At 40.3% G+C, this 22,372-nt stretch overlaps 1 protein-coding gene and 1 long non-coding RNA gene across 2 annotated transcripts; one reads left to right on the forward strand and one right to left on the reverse strand.

The window, feature by feature from the left end:
* Positions 1-951: 951 nt before the first annotated feature.
* Positions 952-6,486, reverse strand: LOC138955061 (keratin-associated protein 4-5-like). The gene is made up of 3 exons (XM_070326774.1): positions 5,512-6,486; positions 5,182-5,266; positions 952-2,677 (listed from the first exon to the last, which is right to left on the reverse strand). The coding sequence occupies exons 1-2, from the start codon at positions 5,975-5,977 to the stop codon at positions 5,226-5,228; spliced, it is 507 nt and encodes a 168-aa protein (XP_070182875.1). The 5' UTR covers positions 5,978-6,486; the 3' UTR covers positions 952-2,677; positions 5,182-5,225.
* A 2,366-nt stretch (positions 6,487-8,852) lies between these two features.
* LOC138955068 (uncharacterized) lies at positions 8,853-10,686 on the forward strand. Its single transcript, XR_011452074.1, has 3 exons — positions 8,853-9,696; positions 9,961-10,123; positions 10,491-10,686. It is a non-coding gene; the product is annotated as an uncharacterized lncRNA (long non-coding RNA).
* Positions 10,687-22,372: the final 11,686 nt, after the last annotated feature.

Here is a 22,372-nt window from a genome sequence, read left to right on the forward strand (position 1 = left end):
ATAAAGGGGGCCGTAATGTTTGTAGGTAAGACAGAGTTGTCTTCCCTTGAATTATCTCCACCTGCACCTTCCCTTTGATAAAATGGGGCTGATTTGTCTACCCCTGAAAAAATCCTTTGGCGATCTTGCGATGTCATGTCATGTCAAGAAAGTTGACACTCCTGAGTACGCAATAAACAAAGGCAGACCATAGCAAGGGGGACTACCAGGGCGGTATTGTTTTTGTGATGAGAGCCGGTTGCGGCCGCTTGCAATGTCAGCGCTGTCTCCCTCTCGGAAATGTCCGGTTTTTTGACAATTTTTTTGACAGACAGACAGACAGACAGACGGTCAGACCGACTAACCGACAGACAGACCAACAGAAGGACAGAGTGAGTTATAGAGCTGTTGTCACAGGTTTAAAAAAAAGTTGACATTATATCTTCACAATTCAGAAGACCAACTTCATGTATATGAATAAGATTAAAAGTTACAAGCGAGATCGGCAAAACACTGTCAGTCCGGAAATTTCCGTTCGTAGCGATCAGTGCTGAGTGTCTCTCAAAATCGTAATCACTTTCAGAACATCACAATCCCAATTCACGATGTCTTTGAGTAAAGTGTAAAAAACCCGAAAAAAACCCCAACCAAACACACAAAAAACAAAAACAAACAGAAAATCCACATTTGTGGCTTTGGCTGTGTGATAGTCTAACTGAAATGACTATTCCAACTTGGACCCAAATTCCAACCTTGCGCACGGCCGATTCTAGAATGGACCAGCAACAAGGGTTTCATTCTAGAATGGCACCCCTGTACTTGCGCAGGGTTAGAATTCCAACCTGGACCCGGTCCATTCTAGAATGAAACCGGATTCTAAGTTCGCGCAGAACATAGACATCAAGACATTCCAATGCATCCACACACATTGAGGCAACACTGTTTCAACATATTTTATGATAATGCATTCAAGTTGGCCGCATATTTTATTGGAATGAACTGACTAGCAGGGGGGAAATTCGGCCTGAATACGGCTGGAAACACAGAATCAGTCTATGTTTCTCGCAATACCTTTACACTCAGTTGACAAAAAAGGAACATAACTAATTCTAACAACCAATACAGCTACGACATTTAACTTTCCAGCAAAATAAGTAACATTACGTAAAAATCGATATTTATTTAATAGGTTAGAAAAATAACGGTTCTAGCGAAGGCACTGAAACTTCTTCGGTGCAGAAAATAACAAAACTCTCCAAACTGAGATAATCGGCAAACGTATTTATCATACACATAAAAAGTAGAACTCGAGACAAACATTCTGATATGCATTACATGGGGAAACATTATACAGTGACTTAGCATGAAACGAAAAACTCTACCAACTGAGCTACCGGGCCCCCATCTGGGAATAGCGCGCGTCCTTTTAAACAATTAACCAATCAGGGTCCAGCATCTAAGACACACTTCCAAGTTTACAATAAACACAGCGATCCTGAAGGCAGAAACAATGGGTCAGGGGGAGATAATTAGATTAGGACTGAAAGAGAAAAACAATTAAATGACCGGACATAACATAACTCTATGAGTGTTGGCAGTTCACCCTGTCACAGTTAGAAAGTATGGGTCGTACAAGACCCACATCTTCTGGACTTTGTAGGGCAAAGCGTGATTCGGTGCAGGTCAATCAAAACAAGAAGGGCAAAGCCCATACGACTCACATGCTTGACCTTGACCTTTACATGACCTTGACCTTCAGGGTCAAGGTCAAATAACTAAACCTAGCAATGACATCATACACTAAGAACTGCTTTACACATTTTTCCTACCAAAATACATGTGACCCAAGGTCAAGGTCATCCAAGGTCATGCAACACAAAGCTGTTAATTCAAGACATAGGAAGTACAATGGTGCTTATTGGCTCTTTCTACCATGCGATATGGTCACTTTTAGTGGTTCACTACCTTATTTTGGTCACATTTCATAAGGGTCAAAGTGACCTTGACCTTGATCATATGTGACCAAATGTGTCTCATGATGAAAGCATAACATGTGCCCCACATAATTTTTAAGTTTGAAACAGTTATCTTCCATAGTTCAGGGTCAAGGTCACTTCAAAATATGTATACAATCCAACTTTGAAGAGCTCCTGTGACCTTGACCTTGAAGCAAGGTAAACCAAACTGGTATCAAAAGATGGGGCTTACTTTGCCCTATATATCATATATAGGTGAGGTATTCAATCTCAAAAACTTCAGAGAAAATGGGAAAAATGTGAAAAATAGCTGTTTTTTAGACAACATTTATGGCCCCTGCAACCTTCACCTTGAAGCAAGGTCAAGATGCTATGTATGTTTTTTGGGGCCTTGTCATCATACACCATCTTGCCAAATTTGGTACTGATAGACTGAATAGTGTCCAAGAAATATCCAACGTTAAAGTTTTCCGGACGGACGGACGGACGGACGGACGGACGGACGGACGGACGACTCGGGTGAGTACATAGACTCACTTTTGCTTCGCATGTGAGTCAAAAATGTTTGCCCTTTGAATCTATTCTGCTAATACTGTAGACATTTTCTTGACAATTTCCTCATGGAACACGAAGGTTTTGCCATCCAATCCCAAGAAAACGTAGCGGCTCCTCACACGCTTCATCAACCGGACCTGAACACCTTCCTCTTCCAGCTTGTCGATCTGGAACAAATACAATAAGTACCGACTCATACCTAAATCCGTTGCAGAGTATTATATTTATTTACTACCATGGAAGTTGATGTTAACCTGTGATTTGTAAAACTGTAAAAACATTTTACAAATTACGTCGAACCTAAAACCACAAAGTAATACATACCTTTTCATCTTATTAGTATTAATATTTGCTGTCCAGATCCCAGTCAACCAGGCCAAAAATCCACATGAAAATGGAAGTGTTTGAGTAAATCTGCACATGTTATTATTTTCTATAATTCGATTTCGAAGCGTGATAAGCGCAGATTTGTTTGTCTGTCGGTGTGTCCGTCACAAACATGTGCACGGGAGTTCTCAAAAACATTCTCAACATCGTAATTACCGCCCTGGACTTTCGAGATGACAAGAAAATATCGGGCGCATTTACGTCATTTGTAAAAAAAAAATGTTTTACATATCTCGAGGTGTGCCACGTGATTTGTAAAACAGTGGTTACAAATCACGCGGCGCGCCCCGCGATTTCATCATTTGTAAAATGTTTTACATTTCTACAAATCACGGGTCAACAGTTGAGATCAAATACATGACGTAAAAAGCTCTGTCAACGCACAAGTATGATTTGACAAAAATGTCATCTTTGTGTACACACGGTTTAACAACATTATAAGATGTTGGCGTGTGAAAGCAACTTTCTGTGTTTTGAGTTCATAAAATGTTGGGATAAGTATGCCAGGTTGCACAGTTCTGTAGGTTCCTCTCAGTATTCCACCCCCTTGGTTTTCAGTTGTAAATATCTAAGCTTAGTGATTGAATGTGGAAGCTACGTTTGGTCAAAGCTCACATAAGATTTACATCGTGCAAGCAAGGTACGTTGGGTCAAAGGTCACAGAAGATGTGCGTCGTGCAGCGAAGGAAAGAATCGCGATCTTGTTTCCGACTCAGTGCCTCTTTGTTTTTCATTAGACCTGTCATTCTGCTTGCTCGGCTTTGTTAGATGTTTGCATATCTCGTTGCTCTGTTCTTTGCTTTTATTATTATTTCTTATTTGCGCTTCGTTTAGTGATACAGCGTCTTGTGCACGGGTCAAAATGTGTGTGTCAGGGATCAATTGGTTTGACTTGAACTTGACGTTCCTGTTTCTCTGAACGTCTGTGTATCGAAACACGGATACACGCACTCCATGACCTTGTACGAAGACAAAGCGTATCACTAGGTTTCATTTGTTTGTGATGAATTTATGACCTTTCATGAAGTAGTTTTGTTTTTATATTTAGTCAAGTTTTGACTAAATATTTTAACATCGAGGGGGAATCGAAACGAGGGTCGTGGTGTATGTGCGTCTGTCTGTCTGTGTGTGTGTGTGTGTAGAGCGATTCAGACTAAACTACTGGACCGATCTTTATGAAATTTGACATGAGAGTTCCTGGGTATGAAATCCCCGAACGTTTTTTTCATTTTTTTGATAAATGTCTTTGATGACGTCATATCCGGCTTTTCGTGAAAGTTGAGGCGGCACTGTCACGCCCTCATTTTTCAACCAAATTGGTTGAAATTTTGGTCAAGTACTCTTCGACGAAGCCCGGGGTTCGGTATTGCATTTCAGCTTGGTGGCTTAAAAATTAATTAATGACTTTGGTCATTAAAAATCTGAAAATTATAAAAAAAAAATTAAAATTTATAAAACGATCCAAATTTACGTTTATCTTATTCTCCATCATTTGCTGATTCCAAAAACATATAAATATGTTATATTCGGATTAAAAACAAGCTCTGAAAATTAAATATATAAAAATTATTATCAAAATTTTTTTTTCGAAATCAATTTAAAAACACTTTCATCTTATTCCTTGTCGGTTCCTGATTCCAAAAATATATAGATATGATATGTTTGGATTAAAAACACGCTCAGAAAGTTAAAACGAAGAGAGGTACAGAAAAGCGTGCTATCCTTCTCAGCGCAACGAATACCCCGCTCTTCTTGTCAATTCCACGTGCACTGCCTTTGCCACGGGCGGTGGAGTGACGATGCTACGAGTATACGGTCTTGCTGCGTTGCGTTGCGTTCAGTTTCATTCTGTGAGTTCGACAGCTACTTGACTAAATGTTGTATTTTCGCCTTACGCGACTTGTTTGTTTACTTGTGCCAGTTTGCCAGTTCGTTTTTGGAACTTTGCAAAGTAGTGTCGTCTGTCTAGGTCTGGTGAAACGCCAATGAAAAGAGCCGAAGAATCCCCGAGCGTTTCTATTGGGTTTGCTTTTGATCATCCATGTATAGCCCGCTTCCTGCAACTATGGTAACCAGGGATTTATTGCATCGGGAACATGAGATTTATTTCCCAGGTGTTTGTGAATGAAAACTCGTGAAAATGATGACAGTATCAGTTATTGCGTGCTACACTAAGTAATATGCTATTACAGTACTAGCTATCAATAAATTGAAAAAAGTGATTGTGAAATTATCACACCGTGTAGTGTTGTGCTATGCATTAATGCGCTCAATCAAAACTTACTACTGCAACACAATGCTTTCCCTTGGCTGCAATCCCATTGACAGTCAACAGGTAGGCTCACACGTAGTCCCCAATCTTGAGTTCCCTGTTAAAAAGAAAATCTGTGTCAGAGTGTGTGAACTGGCTTTAGTATTTTATTCAAATTTTGAATTCCTCATTCTTTTGTTGAAAAAAGTATTCTTGGTGCATGTGAATGAGAGTGATCAATATAGATTCTGTACATACGATTTTAAAATAATTATAGTGAAACCAGTGTGTGCAATTGCAACCAGTTTTAGTCTTATGAAATATTTACATTATTACAATTCATGTTAAAGTCTTTAGGTCTACCTCTTTGCTGGATGGTCTGGCAGCTGTTGAGGCGTCGATGGCTGATCTGGCAGGTGAACGCGCGTAGATGGCTTATCTGGCAGGTGTGCGGGCGTAGCTGGCTGATGTGGCAGGTGTACGGGCGTAGCTGGCTGATCTGGCTGGTGTCTGGGCGTTGTTGGCTGATCTGGCTGGTGTCCGGGCGTAGCTGGCTGATGTGGCAGGTGTCCGGGCTGATGTGGCAGGTGTACGGGCGTCGCTGGTTGATCTGGCAGGTGTCCGGGCGTAGCTGGCTGATTTGGCAGGTGTCCGGGCGTAGCTGGCTGATCTGGCAGGTGTACGGGCGCAGCTGGCTGCTGTGGTAGCTGCACAGGCGAAGCGTGTCCGGGGGCCGTTGGCTGGTCTGCCCGTGCTTGTCTCCGTCTTGGAGGTGCAAGTCGCGACACGTTCCAGTCTCCAGCAATTTCAGCATTTTCACAGTCAGCATCTTCTTGGCAGCCCTGACAAAAACAAGAGCGCTCTCGTGTTGCAACCACGAAAGGTTGGATTCTCTTCACGCAGTGAAGTCTCTGGGTGTTCTTCAGTGGCTTTGTCCCTGTCCGCTCTGGCCTGTGCCTGTTCACATCTTCTGCAGGCACATACACAAACCGACGTTTGATGTGGCTGTGCTCATCCGTTCCTGCACGCGGAAGACAATTCATGTGTTGACATCATGACAAATAAACGCAACAGCTTTTAAGCTTAAGAAAAACACCAAAAAGTTAACTATCAGACCCCATTACTTTGACGGCCACGAATTCGGGAATCACAGAACATTACAAATCACGTATTTCCAAGTGCTGAAACGTATTTAATAGAATTCAGTTCCAACCAATGACTTTGGATACAATAGAAGAAACATTTCTTACCTTTGGATTTGTTCCAGCTTCATTAGGACAGCGAAAAAGTCCAAAACAAGAACATCACTGACGAAATCTCACGCCCATAACAGGTTTGATAAGTTTGACGGAACGAACTATGAGGTCACGCTCTCAATTACGTCATATTTTCACACAATATTTGGTGCATCAAAAGTCTATGGGCGCTAATTATGATACAGACAGCAATTTTTCAATACAATTTTCGTCTACTACAGCGTTTGAACACAATCTTCCGCCCATAACGATGTGACACGAAACTCATTTGACTTAACGAGAGTCGTGTTCTGCCGACACTATAATGTTTTTCTTTTTCAAAACACATTATTATGGTAAAGCTTTTCTATTTCTATGCTAAAAATGACTTTTCTTTGTTGTTAATGATATTTTGCAAGAATGCGACCTGCCTCAAGTTTGCCCATAACGCGTGACACCAAAGTTATTAGCGGAAGACAAATCTTCCGAGTGCAATGACATCTTAAAAGTCAGTTTACTGCAGCATTTTATCCCTCAGGCACATAAAAGAACAATAAGACTGTAGTATGCAGGCCTCCATTGCTTTCTTCTGTCATTGATGAAAGTACTGGCCTGGGTTTAAAAAGTGTACTGTCGCTGTGCAACAAATCAGTCGCCATTTTCTGCCGTGTTTTGTGAATAAAATGTGTTTAAAATCCACACACACAAAACAATGTTGTTGGTTCCTTTCATTTCGTTTTTGTTCATTTCAAACTAAGCAGTGTGGTATGCTTTGTTTCCTTTTAATTCAAACGGATGGCTTTAAAATGAGCATTTTAATCTGGTGGTGTCAATTTCACCCATGATCTGAGCCGTTCACAGTTGCAAACAAAGAAATCATTCGCTTTGCAGCAGCACCAGTCAACAAGAATTGTTGAATTTTAAGCAGGAGCAGACACAGAAGTTGTTGAGTTTGCAGCAGCAGACAAAGAAGTTGTTGAATTTGCAGCAGACGATATACTTGTTAAATCTGCGGCAGTAGCCATGGAAAAAGTTGTTGATACAACCAGTGCAGACGATGACATGTCTGCAATAGGCGACTTTGAAGATCTGCTCCACATGCTATAATAATAATAATAATAATAATAAGAACATTTATATAGCGCTAAATCAAAAACTTTCGTTAAAAAGGCTTGCTCTAAGCGCTTGACATCTAAACTAAAACGTCATTCACACTCTTTACAATGATGTACAAGAACTTCATGTCACACTCTTTCATTCAGTATAGCACCATTCACACAGTTATTATTCTGTACAAAACAATAAGCTAGTCTAACATTTAAAATGTTCATAAAATGAAAACAAGAGAAAACCAGACTGATTAAAACAACTGCTTAGTGCTAACAAAACATGAATCTTAATAATAACGTAATACACCTGCAAAGACAAAGAATACAACAATCTTAAAAAACATAAAGAATTTAGTGTTATTTGAGAACTTCAGTGTAAACACTATAAGTATGTCTTCTTTGTTGGTGTTCTTTGTTTAACATAGAACTGAAGGTAAATAAGTCCCATCTCCCCCCTTCCCCCGTCGCGATATAACCTTGAATGGTTGAAAACGACGTTAAACACCAAATAAAGAAAGAAAGGTAAATAAGGTTTAAATTGTCTTTGCATTATGCCAATATTGTTGAATTTACGTCTGTGAATTTGCTAACTTTGATAGCATCATTCTGTGTTTGAATGAAATGCTCTAAGTCAATGCTGCCTGGCAACAGCCCTACCAACCCGTCCATCCCCATCCCCAACCCACCCACACACAGAACACATTCCCCAAAAATTTCCCCAGACTAATACAATAGAATGTCAGTTGGACCTTGACTAAAAATATGTATAGGTAAAGATACATGTACCAGCTACAACAAATTGTTCTGTCAGAAGACCTCCTACATGTCGAAATGATGTGATGGTCGACCAGCCAAGGATTAGAACAATGCGTCATATAATATAAGCATGTATCAATGACCCTAGGCTGAGGCCTGACAATAACACTGCCTTCTCTCATATGATTTTCTGTTATATAATAATATGACTGCTGAAACATTCATCAAGCTTTAAACAAGGATTTTACCTGCAAACACACACACACACACACACACACACACACACACACTCACACTCACACACACAGACACACACACACACACACACACACACACACACACACACACACACACACAGTGATACACACTTACTTGGCCTCAACAGCCAGAATGTCGGGGTTGTACCCTGTAGTTTACATCCTGCTGAATGCTTTCTGTTCCATCCTCATGGTAATTTCTCCCACCCTGCAATGAAAGCATTGATGTGTGAATTGCATTAATTACAATAGTCTAAACACACTCAAATGTTTACTTGTTAATGAAGACAGAGAGATAGAGAGTGGGAATGGGTGAGGGGGGGGGTGGGAGGGAGAGAGCAGTTGTCAATCAAACTTTGTTTTAAGTGTCTTTGAATAGATCATTTTCGAAAATAACTCCCCATGCCTCTCCTGAGATCTCTTATTTACTGTACAGTAATGCATTTGACCTGAAGCCGTAAGATTGAACAGTAAGTGCCCTGGGTGCACATGTGTGGAAAGTATCAGATTGAGAGAGAGAAAGTTTCAGATTGAGAGAGAGAGAGAGAGAGAAACAGACAGACAGAGACAGAAAGACACACAGAGAGACTGAATCTGAGAAAGAAAGGAAAGAAAGAGACAGAAGGCAGGAAAGAAAGAGAGAGAAATCCACCTTTCCAATCGTTATGCATCATTATTGCTTTGATATAAATTTGTGACTCGTATGAAAAATAAGTCAACAATCACAATGCCAACCGATCGTGAACTATGTCTCTACAGTTCAACATTACCTGAAAGTTCCATTTCCCATTCGCCTCAGCGTCACAAGATCTGTATTGTGTAGTCCTGATATATGCTGAAGTGTAGCATGTTATCTTATACATGTATCAGCAGTCACACTGGCTTTGAAGTTGCTAGCGTGTTAAAAACTGTTGCAACTTGCAGAAACTTTTTCACAGTGAAAAGTTTGAGACTGAGAGTAATGTCCCTTGGCGATCAAGGGAGGTCACTCAGAATGTTCGTTCCTAGTTATCGAAGCCGAAGGACATAACGGCAATGCGTTGGGAAGATTGAAAACTGGCAAGTTGCAAGCAGTTGCAAGAGCACTATGTGATATACACCAACAGAAACAAACCAGACTGGACAGTCAAATACTAAGACCGAAGGCGCAAGACATAACTGGACTGGTTTCAAGAGTTTTACAAACTTTGAGTGAGTATTGCCGATGGAACTTGGAAGATAGATTTGCTAATTATTGAGACTTTCAAGATCAGTTGATGTATTTTTTCTCTCTTGGAATACATGAGACTAAAAAGTGTGTTTGTTTCTTAGGTGTGTGTGTGTGTGTGTGTGTGTGTGTGTGTGTGTGTGTTTGCTGTTTTTCTTTATTGTTGTTGTTGCCTGAAATGGTGTTTTTAACTAAGAATCCAGTTTTATGATTCTGTTGTGCATAATAAATAGCTTTTATTCTTTCAGATTTATACCACAAAAAAACCTGTCTGCATTTGGTGGGGATGTGCCTTAACTGGTCAAAAGAAAAGTGAGCTGATTGATGGCATGGCCGTTCATTGCATTTGGATGGGGAAAAGCAAAACCAGTTTCCATTCTTCAACAAGCTGAAGATTTGCATTGGAAAACAGTAAGTGGGTTTTTTAAATGAGTTTTCAATGTAACTGACAGAACGATTTGTTGTATAATTATTACAATCAGTTGTGTAATGCTTGCAAAACACACACACACACACATGTACACACGCATCCCCCACCCCACCCCACCCTTTTCCACACACACACACACACACACACAAACAAACTCCAATTTGAACTGTTCCTGTTTCAGTGGTGGACCTTTCTGGTGACCTGTAAAACTGTCTGTTGGAACATATTACTAGGAAAAATAATCTATCATTGTGCTTTTGTAAATTTGTTGATTAAATCAGAATTACTTACAATTCTGTTTCCAGTCCTTTGTGCAAATTCGTATTAATTGGACATTATTTCTTTCAGATGAAAAAATCCTCTCTACAATCGGAGAGGGGGGTGGCAATGGGAGGGGGCCACAGTCTGAAGGATGACTGTACCAAAGCATGCAGTTGGAAGGGGACAACCCATCAAGGTTTACAATTATCTGCTTTGAAAACAGTGAGTACAATTTGCTACATGTATAATTATTGTTGTCAGTTGTTTATTGCTTGCAACAGACCCCCCCCCCCCCCCCACACACACACACACACACACTCATATATATGTTCTGCGCGAACTTAGAATCCGGTTTCATTCTAGAATGGACCGGGTCCAGGTTGGAATTCTAACCCTGCGCAAGTACAGGGGTGCCATTCTAGAATGAAACCCTTGAATAAAGGGGGCCGTAATGTTTGTAGGTAAGACAGAGTTGTCTTCCCTTGAATTATCTCCACCTGCACCTTCCCTTTGATAAAATGGGGCTGATTTGTCTACCCCTGAAAAAAATCCTTTGGCGATCTTGCGATGTCATGTCATGTCAAGAAAGTTGACACTCCTGAGTACGCAATAAACAAAGGCAGACCATAGCAAGGGGGACTACCAGGGCGGTATTGTTTGCAGGGCAGTTGTTTTTGTGATGAGAGCCGGTTGCGGCCGCTTGCAATGTCAGCGCTGTCTCCCTCTCGGAAATGTCCGTTTTTTTGACAATTTTTTTGACAGACAGACAGACAGACGGTCAGACCGACTAACCGACAGACAGACCAACAGAAGGACAGAGTGAGTTATAGAGCTGTTGTCACAGGTTTAAAAAAAAGTTGACATTATATCTTCACAATTCAGAAGACCAACTTCATGTATATGAATAAGAATAAAAGTTACAAGCGAGATCGGCAAAACACTGTCAGTCCGGAAATTTCCGTTCGTAGCGATCAGTGCTGAGTGTCTCTCAAAATCGTAATCACTTTCAGAACATCACAATCCCAATTCACGATGTCTTTGAGTAAAGTGTAAAAAACCCGAGAAAAAAAACCAACCAAACACACAAAAAACAAAAACAAACAGAAAATCCACATCTGTGGCTTTGGCTGTGTGATAGTCTAACTGAAATGACTATTCCAACTTGGACCTAAATTCCAACCTTGCGCACGGCCGATTCTAGAATGGACCAGCAACAAGGGTTTCATTCTAGAATGGCACCCCTGTACTTGCGCAGGGTTAGAATTCCAACCTGGACCCGGTCCATTCTAGAATGAAACCGGATTCTAAGTTCGCGCAGAACATATACATTCAAATATCAACCGTTTCTGTTTCAGTGATGGACTGGTCTGATGAACTTTTCTGTCTTTAATAACATTTAGAAAAACATGTTGTCATTCTGTGCTTTTTTGTTTTTGTGATAACTAAGAATCCTTGTTCTCAATCCTGTGCACATGTATTTATATTGACTTTTATTCGCTCAGATAACAAACAAGTCTGCAATTGGTGGGACGGTGTCTGGACTGGTGGGAAGAATGATGAGTTCATTGATGACAGATGATTGTACCAAAGTCATTCAATCAGAAGGGGGAAAACATCGAAGTTTCCATTGTCTGTGCTGAAAGTTCACACTGTTGACCAGTAAGTGAATTGTTTAACTCAGTGTCGTCTTTTTTTTTCCTGTGGTGCGTAATTTCAATATCAGTTGTGTAATGTTTGCAACACACACACACACACACACACACACACACACACACACACACACACACACACACACACACACACACACACACACTCTCTCTCTGTTTCTTTCTCTGTTGTTACAAATTGGGCTGAGACTTTTGATCTTGCATATGTGGACTTGCGCCTGTGTATGTGTGTGTGTGTGTGCGCCTGTGTGTCTGTGTGTGTGTGTGCCTGTGTGTATGTGTGTATACATGGGTATGTTTCTCAGTACATGTACTGTATACATGTGTTTGTTACTGCTAATGTGTGTGTATGTGTGCTGTGTGTGTGTATGTGTGTTTGTAAGTGTATATTTGTGTTAGTGTGTGTGTGTGTGTGTGATTTAGTTTGTAATCCCAGCCATTGACTAAGAACCATTTTTCCTTCTCTATCCCAGGTTGGTATCCTGCATAAGATTATGACCACTTCAAAGTCATGGAGCTGGGCCTGGCCACATAGTTCAAGCAGAAGTTGAACTCACTCATCATTACCATCATCATATTCTGTGAGGTGGACTTCACCTACGACCAGAAGTTTGACCAGCGTCAAAGAGTGAGTGCAGGCAGCTGCTAGTGCTACAGGACATCATTGCGCGCCATCTCACTAACAAGATTCAACACCTTTGCTGACCCACAGCTTCTGAATGCTGTGTTTGTAAAGCAGCCCGGCATCAAGCCTTATTTACATGGGTGCCATCATTCAGGACTAACACCAACAGTTCATAAACAAATATTCACTGTGCACACACATGTTTGGCAAAGTGGAGCAGAAGTCTTGCTGCTTGTTAATTTTTATTCATCGATGATTGTTTTTCATCTAGCTACTCCACAAAATATGTTAATATCTTTTGTGATAGCAAGAATCTTAATGAAATGAAGCAGAGCGCTATTTTAAGATCTGAGAAACAAAGGGACGTAATTGCTCTGCCATATGACATGTGCAACAAGAGTAAGTGAGATTATGTGGAAGCAATTTTCTTGGCACCTGTAATAATAACACGCTTAGGAATGAACAAGAGACTTTACATGCTTGTCGCACTTGTATGCATTAATAGCGCTTACATCCCTTTGTTTCTCATATTTTGTGCTACTGACTTGTTTGTATACAGTTAATACTGATTGTGCAAATACTTTGTATTGTTTTCATCTCTGATTTTGTCATTAACAGTGATCGCTGTCGATAATGAGTTTGCACAGCCCTATGGTATTTACCTTGATGAATCCATACCAACACATTGTGATTGAAATTCTTAATTGCTGATCCTGTTATCGCCTTCAGATGATTTTTTTTTATCAAGTTCAGACTATTATTAGTCAATGTAGCAATGCTTCTATGAGACCCCCCGCGGGTTAGGGGGAGTCCCATATTGGTTGGGACGTGAAAGAATTTACCCGATGCTACCCAGCATGTCGTAAGAGGCGACTAACGGTTATGTTTCTCCTTTTACCCTTGTTAAGTGTTTCTTGTATAGAATATAGTCAATGTTTGTAAAGATTTTAGTCAAGCAGTATGTAAGAAATGTTAAGTCCTTTGTACTGGAAACTTGCATTCTCCCAGTAAGGTCATACATTGTACTACGTTGCAAGCCCCTGGAGCAAATTTTTGATTAGTGCTTTTGTGAACAAGAAACAATCGACAAGTGGCTCTATCCCATCTCCCCCCTTTCCCCTATCCCATCTCCCCCCTTTCCCCGTCGCGATATAACCTTGAATGGTTGAAAACGATGTTAAACACCAAATAAAGAAAGAAAGAATGCTTCAATGAGATTAAGTCCACACATAATTTTTGTTTTCCCCGATTGATAATACTATGCTGTGGTATTTTACCGAGACTGAAAAATGTGTTGTAATATTTTTTAGTTCACATTTTCATGTTTTAGCAATTGAAGGAATTTAGTATGCATTGTTCAACATTTTAAAAGTGTTACTGTTATCAAATTAGATACTGTCAGGCTTTTACACACCGTACAAACACCCTTCCATTTGAACGCTCACCAAACGGGAACATCCTAGGTGCCCTACGTAAAGAGCGAGCAATTTTTAAAGAATGAATTTTGCAGATTGTCTCACTTTTTGGACCCATCCTGAACTCAGGTAAAAAATGAGTTACTTCCCTTCGGGTCTCATTCTATCGATCTAAACTGGCGATAGCCGTGGATCGATGATTATCAGAATGTTTTTGGACTGTGGTGCGTTTTTGCGCTGGACCTAACTTTTAAAATCTAAATAATAAATTGACAGCTTGTTACACAAACATTCTTCAATCATAAAAGAATTCTTTTTTCATAAAGACAAGATCAGTACAATTCGAAGTTGTGAAAGTTTGAAAAAAGAAAAGCCCGGAAGCAAGGATCATAGCAGACGACGGTTTATGCATATCGCCGTTCCTCTCAACAGTCAAAAGCCATCGCTAGAGTTCTTGTGAACCACAGCCGTTTGTTTCGTGCATAAAAACGTGCTATTGTAGATAAGCTCACATCGAGTCGCATTCAAATGACTAACTGACGACTACATTGTGAAAAAGGGAAACTGGATCACACGGGTTCACGATGGCTCAGGGGTGAGATAAACCACGCCAAAAAAACACGCCAAAAAAAATTCTTTTAAAATTGTTCGCTCTTTACGGAGGGCACCTAGGATGTTCTCAATCGGTGAGTGTTTAAATGAAAGGGTGTTTGTACTGTGTGTAAAAGCCTGACCGTATCTGTGATGGTTTATGGTAGGCTTACTGTGCCTTTAAAGACCTCAACAATTTAAATTTTAAATAAAATTTGTGATCTTGAATTTTCTGTGCATTAATTCAAATTTGTATTTGCAAATGTTATTTTAATGTTTTCAGGAGAACGTAAATTTAACGTTTGCATGTGAACGTTAATTTAACGTTTGCATGAAAACGTTTGATTATGGTTTTGTTTTGATTAATTTTATGTTTGCATGCAAACGTTAAAAAAACGTTAAATAAACGTTAATCTAACGGTTATATTATGGTTTTGTTTTGGTTTGTTTTTAGTTATTTTTACGTTAGAGATTAACGTAAAATTAACGTTAATTTTACGTTATTTTATGGTTAGTTTTTGGTAAAACTAACGTTAAATTAACGTAAAATGTTAACGTTACATTAACGTTAACCAGATGAGCAAAGTAACGTTAATGTAACGTTAACTTTTTACGTTAATTTAACGTTTACCGCGAACGTTAATTTAACGTTAATTTAACGTTAGCATGCTATCTGGGTAGGTTGGTAAATAAGATGGAGGGGCAACACAAAAGCAACACGCAACGAACACTATAGGTTGGTAAATAAGATGGAGGGGCAACACAAAAGCAACACGCAACGAACACAAGGTTGGGAAATAAGATGGAGGGCAACACAAAAGCAACACGCAACGAACACTATAGGTTGGTAAATAAGATGGAGGGGCAACACAAAAGCAACACGCAACGAACACTATAGGTTGGTAAATAAGATGGAGGGGCAACACAAAAGCAACACGCAACGAACACTATAGGTTGGTAAATAAGATGGAGGGGCAACACAAAAGCAACACGCAACGAACACTATAGGTTGGTAAATAAGATGGAGGGGCAACACAAAAGCAACACGCAACGAACACTATAGGTTGGTAAATAAGATAGAGGGGCAACACAAAAGCAACACGCAACGAACACTATAGGTTGGAAAATAAGATGGAGGGGCAACACAAAAGCACAGAAACATTTGACTTGAACTGTGAAACAAGTCGCTGAAAGCAATATCACCATGTTCAACATGGCCGGCTTACAAGATGGAAACTGATCACAGTTGATCAGCCTTTACCGAGACTAGTAAGTTTGGGTTGACCGAAACGCGTCGAAATTTGAACATCTTTCGACTTTATAAGTTTACGTAACCATTTGATTGAAAAATAAATAGTGACTGAGATTGCTGAAAATGGTTTCGAAGTAGCGAGGTTGGTGTGTTCCATCTGCATTTTGGAGTCGTTCGCACACTCTGGTGCCAATGCAAGTGATCAGGACGGTAAGAGTAACGAACGAACCACCAAGAAATCGTCGTTTCTGCAGGGCGCACGCTATTTTTCAAGTCTTGATGATCCTGAATATATTTTGCAGACAAAATACTCAATAAGAAAAGGCTACAAATTCTTAACAATTGCGGTGCACCTCGAGGCTGATGTCTGCTCTTTAATCGTAGGTCAGTTTTCAACACCAACAAAATGCAAAAGACACGTTCGAACTGCGTAACTGCACAAGGCGAAAGCGTGTTATTTTGTCTCCCTGTTTTGGGGACTTCCGATTTTCCGCGAGAGTAACCGCTTCTTAGCTTGGTTATGTCTACATAAGGTTTAAAAAGGTACGACGAATGCCCGTAGGTGTACGCTTGATTGCAAAGTTTATGAACACAAAGTTAACAGGTATGACTAACCTTTACGTTTTGTAACTTTTAAAACATATAAAACAAATTTTGAAAAGAACTGACATAACCAAGAGGGAACAAATCTCACGGATCCAAAAAGGCGCGCTTTCAAACATGTTACAGCATAATTATAAACACAGAAGTTTAAACAGGTACACCCAGGTGTTTCTTGAGCTATCTCAAAGCGCACGAACACAGGGTATTTAAAAGGTATGACGAATTCACAAACGTGTACCTGAAAATAATGCAAATTATACAAACACAGGGTTTGGAAAAAGGTATGACTAACTCACAAAGCATATAAGCACAAGGCTCCGAAAAAGGCCTGATGAGCAGAACTGATGAATCTTCTGGCAACTGTTTACACTGTGTGTGTCGGCTGGTGTCAGCAGGAAGCATTCAATTTCAACTTGTCGTATCCCTATGGAGCAATTCACTGAACAGAATACTGGGCAAAACTCTCATACCTTTCTTACCTTGAATAACCTATGAACCAGTAAGCCAATCCGTGTAAAAAGAATACAGGACGACCTCTTCCCATCGAGTATTTTTCCCACGACATGTAAATTATAGATTTTACACGAGCACGAAGTTTCTCACATACACACACACACACACACACAAACACACACACACACACGCGCACACACACACACCAACGCACACAAGCACGCACGCACACACGCACGCACACACACACACACACACACACACACACACACACACACACAAAGAAATTCACTGGACTATTATCCTTTTGTGAATAATGGCATCATTTGTCCCCATATCAAATCCTCGCTGACAAGTTGTTCTTAGCATACTAATGTGTCTGCACTCTATAACTTTATTTTAATCTATTGTAGGCTAATTCCCATCCCGCTGCCTGCCGCCTTTGAGGATTTAAAAAAAAAAAGCCTCCCCATTGTGTAAGGCCGGACAAAGCAAAGGCACTAATTATTAAAGGCACAGTGCAGCCGGTATGACTGGTATGAAGTATATTGTTTGTGGTGATTTTAATTCCGATGTTCTTAATAGTACGTGTTTCAATTTGCAAGATATGATAAAAAATGGTTTGTTCCAGTTAGTAAAACAACCTACACGAATTACAGAAACAACGTCAACGTGCATAGATTTGATTTTGACACCAAGCCCTGATATTGTTGAAGAAATTCAGGTTTTACCGCCAATCTGCAGTGACCATTCGGTCCCGCTTGCAATTGTTAAAGGAAATAGTATAGGCAAAGCAAGTTATAAACGGTTGATTTATAATTATTCCAAATTGGACGTTGTCAGTTTAAAGAAAAAAATATGTAATGTGGATTGGACGAGTATGGTCTCACTCAGTTCGATTGACGAAGCAGCAGAGGCATTTTCGGATACCCTAATGGATATGGTTACAGTGTATGCTAGTTAAAGAAATAACTGTGAGAGAAGCGGATACACCCTGGATGACTGACGGTGTTAAACGACTGATTGATAAAAAGAAAACGATACACACATTAGCAAAACTATTGAATTCTGTTTGGATCTGGGATTTTTTCCGAAGAATTCGCAATAAATTAACTGATGTTATTCGATTGAGGAAAGCAGAATATTTAAAAGAATTGGATAATCGTGTTAGTTCACAAGACTGTTTTGGCAATAAAGATTGGTGGAAATTAGTAAAGTCGTTTATGTCACGCAAAGGTATGTCTTCAAATGAATTTCCTCCCATCGAAAACAATGGCCGTGTTTATTATTCCAATGTAGAAAAAGCAACAGTATTCAATGAATGTTTTGTAAAACAATCGGTATTGGATGATGATGATGATGAAGTTCCTGAAGTTAGAGAACAGAATACCACCATTGATTTTTTGATTATTGATGCTGCTCACGTGCTTACTATGTTGAAGAATCTCGATGTACGCAAAGCCTCTGGTCCTGATTCTGTTTCAAATAGAGTTCTGGCTGCATGTGCAGATATTATTGCGATGCCACTCACTGCATTATTCAACAGATCTCTCGAAGAAGCCACAGTTCCTGCAATATGGAAGATAGCTAATGTAATTCCGATATATAAAAAAGGTGAAAAGGAATTATGTTCAAATTACCGACCAATATCACTTCTTAGCTGTGTAGGTAAAGTTATGGAAAGGTGTGTACAATGTCACGTGTTTGCTTATTTGAAGGAGTATAACCTGTTAACACCAGTTCAGTCCGGTTTTATTCCATGTGATTCAACTGTATACCAACTCATTTGTTTGTATAATGATATATGCAAAGCTTTTGATGATAAGATAACATCACAGGCGATTTTCTTTGACGTGTCAAAAGCTTTCGACAGAGCTTGGCACAAGGGTTTGATGAAAAAGTTATACGCTATTGGCATAAGGGGACAGTTGTATTTTTGGTTTGATAATTATTTGAGGGAAAGAAAACAATGTGTTGTGGTAAAAGGTCGTAAGTTTTTGCCGGTTTCTGCGGGTGTTCCCCAAGGGTCAGTATTAGGACCTCTCCTCTTTTTGGTTTATATAAACGACATTGTTGATAATATTGAATCAGTGATTAAACTATTTGCAGATGATACCAGCATGTATTTAAGCCTCGATGACCCTTTCCGTAGAACTGAAATACTCAATTCTAATTTAGGTAAGATTGCAAACTGGGCCATTAAATGGAAAGTGAAATTTAATCAGTCGAAAACAGAGTTAATATCCTTTTCCGGTCAAAGATGTATTCAGAAATTTCCCCTTGTTTTTGGCGATGTAGCCCTCATAGAAAAAGAAAGTCATAAACATTTAGGTGTTATTTTTCAAGATAATTGTAAATGGGCCTTACACATACAGTCTATTGTGGCAACTTGTCGAGTACTTGTGGCTTGTTTAAAATCTTATAAATATAGGCTCAGTCGAAGATCCCTAGAAGCAATGTATAAATCTTTTATTTTACCTCATTTTGATTATTGTGATGTTGTGTGGGATAATTGTACAAAGAAGCTTTCAGATGAGCTGGAGAAGCTGCAACTCGAATCCATTCGAATTATTGTTGGTGCTGTTAAAGGCACTTCACACGAAAAATTGTATACAGAATCTGGCTTTATACCACTTACAGAGCGAAGACGCCGTCACAAATTAATGTTATATTATAAAATGGTCCACGGCAATGTACCAAATTACCTCAACGTTTTATTGCCACCTCTTGTTTCTGACCTAAATCCCTACCACCACAGACACCCACTAGAGCGTAAGACTCCCCAGTGTAAATCAGATTTGTACAAGTCATCTTTTATTCCTTCTGCAACTAGTCTCTGGAATAATTTTCCTGATAATATACAACAATGTGATTCTGTTGGTCTGTTCAAGTGACATTTCACAGCTTTTGATATTTCAATTCCACCATATTACTATTCCCCAAATCGCAAAACTGGAGTTTTGCATTGCAGGTTAAGACTTGGAATGAGTGATTTACAATATGATATGTTTAATCGCCACCTAGTAAACAACCCGGAATGTTCTTGTGGTTATTTTGCTGAAACTGTTCATCACTATTTGCTATCATGTCCCCTGTTTAATGATGCAAGAACCGCAACAATCGGTACATTAGCTCCAGCATTTGTTAATATTGACACACTCCTGACAGGTGATTCAAACATTTCCATATTTGAAAATAGTGCAATTTTTGTTGCTGTCCAAAGCTATATTGAGAAATTAACCGCTTTGGGACACCTTAGTTCGATGTTGGTGTGGGTTTTTCTAAATATATTACTTGGGGCCCATCTTTTTTTAAATCAACGAAGCATTACTTTTGTAGTCAGATTAGCAGAATTCCGAATTCTTTTAACAGTGTGGGAAAGAGATCGTACAGGATTACCTTGGAATCTGGAAGACTGGATGCAAACATGTTTACGTAACATTTGGTGAGCTTTCCTTCGTGCTTTCGAAGCTGTTATTTTTTTGTAGGTCTGTTTGGCTGAAGGTGATTCTAGTGAATACCACACTTCGTTGTTTGACTGCGTCTGTACATGATGCGAGAGCACACCACAATTTGTAGTTACACAGATTAATGAAGACTTGTTTCTATGGTGACAGCCCCAACCTTACCGTGGCCCACGCCGGAGAGTGTTGAGGGAAGACTGGACAGTGACCAGCTGCCGGACACTGCATGACGTTGACACAGTCTGTGTGTTACAAATAACACTTGCTTTGTCCTGTCCGCATGCTGATTTCTGAATAAATACTGTAGCACGCTAAGCTTTTTCGTGTGTGTTTAGTAAGTGCAGTTTTGTTGTTGTAGGTGGGGTTGGTAATGGTGTGTGTGTGTGTTTGTGTGTGTGTGTGTGTGTGTGTGCGCGCCCGCGCGCGCGCGTGTGTGTGTGTGTCTGTGTGTGTGTGCGCGCGCGTGTGCGTGTGTGTGTGTGTGCGCGCGCGTGTGTGTGTGTGTGTGACGGTGTGTGTGACGGTGTGTGTGTGTGTGTGTGTGTGTGCGTGTGTGTGTGTGTTACTGAGTGTTCTAGTGCGTCCTGGATATGGAATAAAACACACATACATACATACAAACATAAACATGAAAACGCGCTTCCACGTCACACACACACACACACACACACACACACACACGAACACGTACGCGCACACACACACGCATGTACACACACATACGTACACACCATGTCTCCCACACGCACGCACACACGCAAGCACGCACGCACGCACACAAACACACGCACACACACGCACGCACGCACAGAAATACACACACGCACGCACAAACATACACATACACACACACACACACACACACGCACGAAAAAAGCTTCGATGTGAGACAGTTTATTTTTTCCACAAAACTCTGTCGCAATTCAAGCTTTTCCTGTGCGACACCCTTAGCTCCTCTGAAGCACTAACTTGAAAGCCTTTTGTCTCAAGTACGGGGCTGGGACACAGGACCTGGCAAACGTTTTATTCTTCTTCATTTGAGGGCAGACAGTTTGTTTCGACCTTGATGACACCGGCATATCTCACAACCCTTGACGACACCGGCATATCTCACAACCCTTGACGACACCGGCATATCTCACAACCCGAGGAGTCTCGCACCAATCCATGTTCACAGTACACGTCGCACACAGGACCGCATGTCGGGGACGCCGTCTTACCTGCAACAAAAATACATTGTTATATTTGTTTCCCTAAAGAAAAGAACAACTTACATTTTGTTAGTAACCATTCCGTTTTGGTTTTTATGAGAGCTGTAACATGCAAATTACGCGTGTCGTATCCTTGTGTTTTCCATCTACATAACTCTAAATTGATCTATTTCCGGCATTCTTGCAGAGCCACCACAATCACAAGGTGCGCTTCACTCTTGTTTTTTTGCACGCGTGGGTTGTAACGTGTATGGCCGTGTTTTACCCCGCCATTCAGGCAGCCATACGCCGCTTCCTGGAGAAGCATGCTGGGTATGTTCGTGTTTCTATGACCCACCGAACTCTGACATGGATTACAGGATCTTTTCCGCGCGCCCTTAGTCGTGTGCTTGCGTGTACATACGAAGGGGGTTAGTTACTAGAAGGTCTGCACATAAGTTGACCTGGGAGATCGGAAAAATCTCCATCCTTAACCCACGAACCTTCCGCATAGGAGGCCTATGTCTTATCCACAAGACCACTGCGCCCATCGCAAAATTGTTCAAGAGGTTTTTGAATACAGTCACTGTGAGCTATATTTTCAATGATCACTTAAGAAATGCGGCAAAAAAGGGGATATTTGCGGTACATGTTACATCAAGCAGTTTGGGAAGCTGTTTAAGTGATATTTCTAGACCTACTCCCTTCT

The sequence above is a fragment of the Littorina saxatilis genome, unplaced genomic scaffold (assembly GCF_037325665.1).
Source record: "Littorina saxatilis isolate snail1 unplaced genomic scaffold, US_GU_Lsax_2.0 scaffold_206, whole genome shotgun sequence".
In the NCBI taxonomy this organism is placed as follows: Eukaryota; Metazoa; Mollusca; class Gastropoda; order Littorinimorpha; family Littorinidae; genus Littorina; species Littorina saxatilis.

Coding starts and splice junctions, on each gene's coding strand:
- LOC138955061 (XM_070326774.1), bottom strand. CDS start 5,977: ATGCTGACTGTGAAAATGCTGAAATTGCTGGAGACTGGAACGTGTCGC. Junction 5,267..5,511: donor CCAGACCATCCAGCAAAGAG/GTAGACCTAAAG, acceptor TCTTTTTAACAG/GGAACTCAAGATTGGGGACT.